The sequence below is a fragment of the Syngnathus typhle genome, unplaced genomic scaffold (assembly GCF_033458585.1).
Source record: "Syngnathus typhle isolate RoL2023-S1 ecotype Sweden unplaced genomic scaffold, RoL_Styp_1.0 HiC_scaffold_33, whole genome shotgun sequence".
Lineage (NCBI taxonomy): Eukaryota > Metazoa > Chordata > Actinopteri > Syngnathiformes > Syngnathidae > Syngnathus > Syngnathus typhle.
The window spans coordinates 474,402-483,579 of NW_026871939.1; the positions used below are offsets into that span (position 1 = coordinate 474,402).

General features: G+C 41.2%; 1 protein-coding gene and 1 long non-coding RNA gene across 2 annotated transcripts; both read left to right on the forward strand.

The window, feature by feature from the left end:
* Nucleotides 1-1,152: 1,152 nt before the first annotated feature.
* Nucleotides 1,153-1,565, forward strand: LOC133147125 (uncharacterized). The gene is made up of 2 exons (XR_009711520.1): nucleotides 1,153-1,412; nucleotides 1,501-1,565. It is a non-coding gene; the product is annotated as an uncharacterized LOC133147125 (long non-coding RNA).
* Nucleotides 1,566-4,460: 2,895 nt separating this feature from the next.
* On the forward strand, nucleotides 4,461-7,340 carry LOC133147124 (neurofilament heavy polypeptide-like). Its single transcript, XM_061271214.1, has one exon. The coding sequence runs from the start codon at nucleotides 4,481-4,483 to the stop codon at nucleotides 6,797-6,799; it is 2,319 nt and encodes a 772-aa protein (XP_061127198.1). The 5' UTR covers nucleotides 4,461-4,480; the 3' UTR covers nucleotides 6,800-7,340.
* The last annotated feature ends 1,838 nt before the right edge of the window (nucleotides 7,341-9,178 follow it).

Below are 9,178 nucleotides of genomic sequence, written 5' to 3' on the forward strand. Positions count from 1 at the left end.
ATTTCTTCATGCGCAGTGATAAACTCGGCACTCTAAAGCACCCGAGAGCGTTTTTTTCGATGCCAACCTAACCAGAGTGACGGGAGCGGCACAATTCAGAAAAAGTGCTCAGCTCGCCGAGAAAATGCGATTTAAGCAATAAAATTAAAAATGCTTATAAAACATAAACCAAACGTTGGAGGTGGTCATTTCTTCATGCGCAGTGAATAACTCGGCACTCTAAAGCACCCGAGAGCGTTTTTTTCGATGCCAACCTAACCAGAGTGACGGGAGCGGCACAATTCAGAAAAAGTGCTCAGCTCGCCGAGAAAATGCGATTTAAGCAATGTAGCTGCCATAAGAAAATGCACTGATAAGGAACGTTTTGAGCTAAGCTCTGTTTCCAAGTGGGAACCAATTTTAGTTTTTGTGTTAGAGGTTCCTTTTGGAGAGTTGCACAAGAGCGGGAGTGTCTGATTTTGAGCCCCCGGGTGGCGACGTTTTTCCGTTTGAATAAGCAAGTGGTGAAGAATGCAAGAAATGCTTAATTTGTTTCCTTTCTGATAGCATTTTTGTTTATTGTTGAAACCGGAGTTTTGAAGACCTGTATTGTCAAGATTTACGTTTTTCTTCGTTTTCTCCCTCGAGCAAATGCAGCAAAGAGTTCTCACGGCATGTGTGTGGAGAAGTTGAATAAATGCCCGTTTTGAAGAACTGCTTGTACGCCTGATTGATAAGAGGGAGCTACAAGCAATAAAATTAAAAATGCTTATAAAACATAAACCAAACGTTGGAGGTGGTCATTTCTTCATGCGCAGTGATAAACTCGGCACTCTAAAGCACCCGAGAGCGTTTCTTTCGATGCCAACCTAACCAGAGTGACGGGAGCGGCACAATTCAGAAAAAGCGCTCAGCTCGCCGAGAAAATGCGATTTAAGCAATAAAATTAAAAATGCTTATAAAACATAAACCAAACGTTGGAGGTGGTCATTTCTTAATGCGCAGTGATAAACTCGGCACTCTAAAGCACCCGAGAGCGTTTTTTTCGATGCCAACCTAACCAGAGTGACGGGAGCGGCACAATTCAGAAAAAGCGCTCAGCTCGCCGAGAAAATGCGATTTAAGCAATAAAATTAAAAATGCTTATAAAACATAAACCAAACGTTGGTGTTACTGCTATATTTTCGTTTCTTTTCATTTTCTGTGTATTTTCATTATTATTACCGTTGAGTGCCACCAGAGGGCGCTATAGTGTAAGTGAGCTTTGTAAGAAGAAGTAGAGGTTAATTTCCTCAGAAGAAGCGATCTCTCGAGAGATCGAAAGATGCGTGACTGAAGCGTGGTCACAAAGCTAAGTTGTTAAGAAAGATAAGAAACAATAAGAAGAAGAAGACGACTGAAACTAATTCCTCTCTCGGTACTCAGCCAACGAGGTATTGTTTGTATGTTGTATTTGTCAGAATCGTTTTATGTGTTAAATGTCTTTCTTTTGAGCTAATTGTTGTTTGTTTGTGCTTTTAGTTTTCACGGTGTGTTTATGAGTCTGAACAAGCTGGATTCAATAAATCCATCAGTTGAGAAAGCCACTTGTGTCTGTTGGTACCTGGAGGAATTACAGTGAAAACTCGACTGATCTGCGCGAGTGGAGGCGAGGCGGCATGATCCTAGAGAGCAGCAGTCTTGCCACAGCGTGATCGGCACGTGCACGGAGCGGGCGCGCGCACGAGACCAAAGCGGGATTTGAAGACCAACACTTTAAGATAAGACCATAAGAAATGCGGACATTCATAAGTTAAGGGTTTGTCTGAAAAAAGGAAAACAAAACGCAAGTTTAAGGTTGATTAATCAAACTGTGATTTAAAGTAACGGTTGCTATTCCTAATTTTTGTTTATTAAGCCACATTGTAAGGTCTAAAGCACTTAAGTTTAAGCATCAGTAGGCTACATTTGTTTTACACTGGCCTATTTGTGCCAAGAATGAGAAATGTGTTTCATGTGAACAGTTTAAATGTGAATAACTCTTATTTGAATACGTTTTTGGTATATTTAAGTTGAAAGAGTTAAGTTACTTTCACATTACTGTATAAAGATTCAGTATTACATTTTTATTTTATTCTGCCTTTATATTTCAAATGCCGACTGTCTAGGGGTGACTTTTAGTTTACATAAACATTTTTGCTGTTTAGTGACAAGAGACAGACGTTAAAATGATCCAAATACACCATTAATTAGTACAGAACCCCAAAGTCAGTCTGAAGAAACCCAAGGTACTGATCCTAGTGAGCAGCAAGACTCAGTACAACTTAGAAGAAGTCAGAGAGTGAAAACACTCACAGAAAAGGGAAGAGAAATGCAGGATGAGAAGATTAAAGGACTCCAGCAAAGATTTAACTACAACTACGAAAAGTGGAGAACACATGCAAAGGCATCAAAAGCACCCCTCTCTCAACCAGGACCCTCAAATAAAGACATTCTTGAAGATATAACTGGTGATGTTAGAGGTCTTTGTGCAGATGTCACAAAAGTTTATGATGAGTTACGCAAGCTCACCCCACTGGATCAAGAGACACGTCGCAGAGTAGATCTGTGTGTGGAGATCTCAGGTTTCCTTGTGAATAAAGCAACTTGCCGATTGGAAGGAAGAGAGGAACAAGATTGGCCGGAAGCAGGCTCCCTCTTTCAAACTACGAGCAATAAGTCAAGCTCCTTCAACATAACTAAGAACTCATCTGAGCATTCACATAGATCCTCTGTAAAACATCAAGAAGCTGCAGCAGAAGCAGCAGCGAGTCAAGCTGTTCTAAAAATATTAGAAGAACAACAAATGGAACAGCAAGAGATAGAAAGACTAGAAGTTGAAGTCAGGAAAAGAGCAGTGGAACAAGAAACACTAATTAGACAAAAGTGCTTAGAAAGAGAGGCTGAAGAAATTAGAAAGCGCTTAGAAAGAGAGGCTGAAGAAATTAGCCTAAGAATGCAGAGAGAAGCAGATGAAGCAAAGTTTAAGGCTCAACAAGAAGAAGAGTATGCAGCTCTGCAGAGAACACTTGATGAAAAGAAAAGAAAGGTACAGCACCTGGAAAAGGTCAAAGATCTCAAGGCAGCACAAGCAAGGATGCAGGTTTATGACCAAATGAGTGTAGCAGAAGTGCAAAGGGTCGATGTAACAAAGATTAATACAGAAATTAGAGACGTTGAACATGTAAGCTTTCCATCTCTGCTTGAACAAGTCTCACCCCAAGCTGCAGGCACTCCTAAAGGTGATGGTACATCAGATTTAGTTAAAGTGCTAGCAAGTGCACTAAGTACTAGTCGTATCCCTGTTTCGGAACCTACTGTGTTTTCTGGGGATCCCTTAAGTTACAGTGACTGGAAACTGTCATTCCAAACACTGATAGACCAAAAGAATATCCCTAACAAGGAGAAAATATTCTACCTTCGAAGATATGTGAGTGGACCGGCTAAGAGAGCAATTAAAGGATACTTCCTGCTTGGAACTGAATCCGCACATGCTGCTGCATGGAAGATTCTGGATGAAAGATATGGAAATCCATTCACAATAGCAAAAGCTTTTAGAGACAAACTGCATGCATGGCCCAAAATGACCTCAAGGGACAGTTTCGAACTAAGGGACTTTGCAGATTTCTTGCGCAGTTGTGAAGCTGCAGCAGCTCACATTAAGTCATTAGAGATCTTGAATGACTGCAATGAGAACCGAAAGATTCTTTCCAAACTTCCAGACTGGCTTGCTGCTAGTTGGAACCGCAAGGTTGTTGAAATTGAAGAACAAACAAATCAGTTTCCCACTTTCAGCCAGTTTGTTGAGTTTTTAACGAGAGAAGCCAAGATTGCTTGTAATCCTGTTACATCTTTACAGTCACTAAAACAATGTGAGTTTAACAAATCAGACAAACTGAAATTTACCAAACAGAAAGAAATTGGAGTTAAAACACTGATGACGACTTCACAAGAAAAAACACAACTGGTATGTGTGTTCTGCAAGAAACCCAAGCACAGTTTACACAAATGCAGAAGTTTTCTTGAAAAGGCTGTGTCAGACAGAATCAGCTTCATTAAGTCGGAAAGGCTATGTTTTGGTTGTCTCAAACCAGGCCATCTTTCAAAGAGCTGTACCAACCGCAATATTTGTGAAAGGTGCAGTAAAGGGCATCCTACCTGTCTTCATGAAGATAGAGTTAAGGACAAAGAAGAACAAAAGCAACCACTAGCTAAGCCAAATCCAAGTAACGAAAGATCAAGTCAAAGCGACCGAGCTCAAGAACAAGTTACAGCCATGGCTACAACTAACCGAGTAGCGAGTCAAGAAAATAACACACTGACTGCTGCAATCATTCCTGTGTGGCTTTCATCTTCTACAAAACACAAAGAAGTTCTTGTATATGCCTTACTGGATTCGCAAAGCGATACAACCTTTGTTCTCAGTTAAGTTGCAAAGTTGCTAGATACAAACCAAGAACCGGTTAAACTAGAACTGTCTACCATGTCTTCCCAGACTACAGTTGTTCAGTCTAACAGACTGCAAGATCTTAAAGTTCGTGGTCTTAACTCAAGCAAAGGAATCACTTTACCTCCTACATACACACGAGAATTCATTCCAGCCAACAAAGCTCACATTCCAACTAATGAGACAGCTAAAGCTTGGCCACATTTAGAACACCTTCAACCAGAAATCGCACCTTTGCAAGATTGCGAGGTAGGATTGTTGATCGGATACAACTGCTCACAAGCTCTTCTTCCAAGAGAGATTGTGTCAGGCAAGGAAGGTGAGCCATACGCTCAGCGCACTGATCTTGGTTGGAGTATAGTTGGACAAACCAATCCCTGCTTGAACTATGGAGATGCGATTGGTATTAGTCATCGTATTATTGTCAAGAAGGTCATCCCAGAGCTTAAGCCCTCTCTAAAGCTTCAGAACAAGGTCCACTATGTCAATAGGACAACAGTAAAGGACGTCACCCCTTCAGACGTTATCAAAGCACTTGAAGGAGACTTCTCTGAAAGAGCCCTTGATGCCAACCCTGTGCCACATGAAGAACTTGAAGAGGAGAAAGACATCAAAAGATCTCTCAGGAAAAAGACAGTGTACCTGAAACCATCCCAGAAGGTCCATGAGGAGCCGAAACCCTCTGAGGACCAGGAAAAAAGGAAACCTCCCAAGGAAGTGTTGGAGATCCCTCAGAAAAAACAAGTTGACGAATCTTTGGGAGAAGACAAAGACATCCAGAAACCTTCTCAAGAAGATGAAAGTAAACCTTCTGAGATGAAAGAGGAGAAGAAACCTCCCAAGGAGGAAAAACCTGAAGATGTAATTTCCAGGGAACCTGAGAAGCCCTCCAAGCAAAAACCGAAGGAACCCTTCGAAGACGTTATGAAACCGTCCAAAAAAGAACCGAAGAAGCTCTCAAAAGTTGTCAAGGTGACCACCAGAGAAAATACAATCGACACTTCCAAAGTGGTCAAAGAAGTCAAGAAGAATCCAAAAGAAAAACCTGCACCGAAAGCGGATGTTTCCAAGAAACCTTTCAGGTTCCTGAGAGTCACCAACAAGCAAACAGCGCCAGTTCTAAAAAAAGAACACGTCAACGTGACAAAAGAAAAGGTTCCCAAGGTGAAAGCCAAACCAGAACCTTTAGGAAAAGAAAATGAAGTGAAAAAACCTCAGAAAGAAGTCAAGAAAGAAGACACAGAGGTCAAAGTAACTTCAAAGGAAGTCACAAAGCCGCAGAAACAAGACAAGGAGGTCAAAGTACCTCCTAAGGAAGCCAAGAAAGTTCCAAAGAAACTCAAAGAACTTCCAAGCCACGAGAAGGAAGTCAGGAAACCAAAGAAAGAAGAGAAGTCGGTCAAAGAAGTGACTAAGGATGAGTTGAAAGTAAAAGAGGACAAGGGTGTCCTTAGCAAACCTCCTAAAGAACAAAAGCTTGAAGAAGCTGAAAAACCAACCAGCAAGAAGCTTCCCAGAAAAATAAGAACCATCAAAGAAGCGCAAGAGAAACCACCAAAGGAAGGCAAAGAAGACAAGAGGCGTCCTCGGGAAGATGTCGAAAAAGCTCTCAAAAGGGAACGTCTCAAAGAAGTTGAGAAACCCATCAAAGAAGCAAACATGTCTTCAGTGGTCCTTCAAGAAACTAAGAAACCACTTGAAGGTGGTTCCGAAGTCAAAGACAAGAGAACGTCTTTAAAAAGATTTTTCAAAATCCATAAAGAAGTAACAGAAGCAAAGAAAGTTACCAAAGATGAGAAAGAAGGCAAAACACCTCCTGAAAAAGTGTTGTTCTTCAGGAGAACTTCCAAAGAAGCTCTCAAAAAGACACACAGAGAACTTAAAAAGGAAACTGAAGTCAAAAAGCCTCCTGAAGAGGAAATCAAGAAACATCTGAAAGAGGATCTTCAGAAACAAGAAACACGAGATTCCAAGTCAACCATTGTTCAACCTCCTCCAGGAGAGTTTATGAAAGAAGATTTGTATCTTCAAAACAGATGGAGAAGAGTCCAATATTTAGCCAATGAGTTTTGGATCCGTTGGAGGAAAGAATATTTGCTCAACTTGCAACCAAGACAGAAGTGGACTGCACACAGAAGGAATCTGAAGGTAAATGATGTAGTGCTTCTAAAAGAAGACATGGCACCACGTAATGAATGGAAGCTAGCCAAAGTCACTGATGTCTATCCAGGAACCGACAACAAAGTGAGAAAGGTTCGACTTTTGGTTAGTGAAAGGACATATGACAGACACAGTAAACTTGTGACTAAAACAGTCTCATTAGAACGACCTATTCATAAAGTTATTGTTTGCTAGAAGCTGACTAAGGGCTTGTGTGTATTTTCATGTTCAGTTTGTAAGCCTGGATGTAAATCATAGAAATCCCACAGCAAGAGTTGTGAGATTGGTGGGAGTGTTACTGCTATATTTTCGTTTCTTTTCATTTTCTGTGTATTTTCATTATTATTACCGTTGAGTGCCACCAGAGGGCGCTATAGTGTAAGTGAGCTTTGTAAGAAGAAGTAGAGGTTAATTTCCTCAGAAGAAGCGATCTCTCGAGAGATCGAAAGATGCGTGACTGAAGCGTGGTCACAAAGCTAAGTTGTTAAGAAAGATAAGAAACAATAAGAAGAAGAAGACGACTGAAACTAATTCCTCTCTCGGTACTCAGCCAACGAGGTATTGTTTGTATGTTGTATTTGTCAGAATCGTTTTATGTGTTAAATGTCTTTCTTTTGAGCTAATTGTTGTTTGTTTGTGCTTTTAGTTTTCAAGGTGTGTTTATGAGTCTGAACAAGCTGGATTCAATAAATCCATCAGTTGAGAAAGCCACTTGTGTCTGTTGGTACCTGGAGGAGTTACAGTTGGAGGTGGTCATTTCTTCATGCGCAGTGATAAACTCGGCACTCTAAAGCACCCGAGAGCGTTTTTTTCGATGCCAACCTAACCAGAGTGACGGGAGCGGCACAATTCAGAAAAAGCGCTCAGCTCGCCGAGAAAATGCGATTTAAGCAATAAAATTAAAAATGCTTATAAAACATAAACCAAACGTTGGAGGTGGTCATTTCTTCATGCGCAGTGATTAACTCGGCACTCTAAAGCACCCGAGAGCGTTTTTTTCGATGCCAACCTAACCAGAGTGACGGGAGTGGCACAATTCAGAAAAAGTGCTCAGCTCGCCGAGAAAATGCGATTTAAGCAATAAAATTAAAAATGCTTATAAAACATAAACCAAACGTTGGAGGTGGTCATTTATTCATGCGCAGTGATAAACTCGGCACTCTAAAGCACCCGAGAGCGTTTTTTTCGATGCCAACCTAACCAGAGTGACGGGAGCGGCACAATTCAGAAAAAGTGCTCAGCTCGCAGAGAAAATGTGATTTAAGCAATAAAATTAGAAATGCTTATAAAACATAAACCAAACGTTGGAGGTGGTCATTTCTTCATGCGCAGTGATAAACTCGGCACTCTAAAGCACCCGAGAGCGTTTTTTTCGATGCCAACCTAACCAGAGTGACGGGAGCGGCACAATTCAGAAAAAGTGCTCAGCTCGCCGAGAAAATGCGATTTAAGCAATAAAATTAAAAATGCTTATAGAACATAAACCAAACGTTGGAGGTGGTCATTTCTTAATGCGCAGTAATAAACTCGGCACTCTAAAGCACCCGAGAGCGTTTTTTTCGATGCCAACCTAACCAGAGTGACGGGAGCGGCACAATTCAGAAAAAGTGCTCAGCTCACCGAGAAAATGCGATTTAAGCAATAAAATTAAAAATGCTTATAAAACATAAACCAAACGTTGGAGGTGGTCATTTCTTAATGCGCAGTAATAAACTCGGCACTCTAAAGCACCCGAGAGCGTTTTTTTCTATGCCAACCTAACCAGAGTGACGGGAGCGGCACAATTCAGAAAAAGTGCTCAGCTCGCCGAGAAAATGCGATTTAAGCAAAAAAATTAAAAATGCTTATAAAACATAAACCAAACGTTGGAGGTGGTCATTTCTTCATGCGCAGTGAATAACTCGGCACTCTAAAGCACCCGAGAGCGTTTTTTTCGATGCCAACCTAACCAGAGTGACGGGAGCGGCACAATTCAGAAAAAGTGCTCAGCTCGCCGAGAAAATGCGATTTAAGCAGTAAAATTAAAAATGCTTATAAAACATAAACCAAACGTTGGAGGTGGTCATTTCTTAATGCGCAGTAATAAACTCGGCACTCTAAAGCACCCGTGAGCGTTTTTTTCGATGCCAACCTAACCAGAGTGACGGGAGCGGCACAATTCAGAAAAAGTGCTCAGCTCGCCGAGAAAATGCGATTTAAGCAATAAAATTAAAAATGCTTATAAAACATAAACCAAACGTTGGAGGTGGTCATTTCTTCATGCGCAGTGATAAACTCGGCACTCTAAAGCACCCGAGAGCGTTTTTTTCGACGCTAACCTAACCAGAGTGACGGGAGCGGCACAATTCAGAAAAAGTGCTCAGCTCGCCGAGAAAATGCGATTTAAGCAATAAAATTAAAAATGCTTATTAAACATAAACCAAACGTTGGAGGTGGTCATTTCTTCATGCGCAGTGATAAACTCGGCACTCTAAAGCACCCGAGAGCGTTTTTTTCGATGCCAACCTAACCAGAGTGACGGGAGCGGCACAATTCAGAAAAAGTGCTCAGCTCGCCGAGAAAATGCGATTTAAG

Coding starts and splice junctions, on each gene's coding strand:
- LOC133147124 (XM_061271214.1), top strand. CDS start 4,481: ATGTCTTCCCAGACTACAGTTGTTCAGTCTAACAGACTGCAAGATCTT.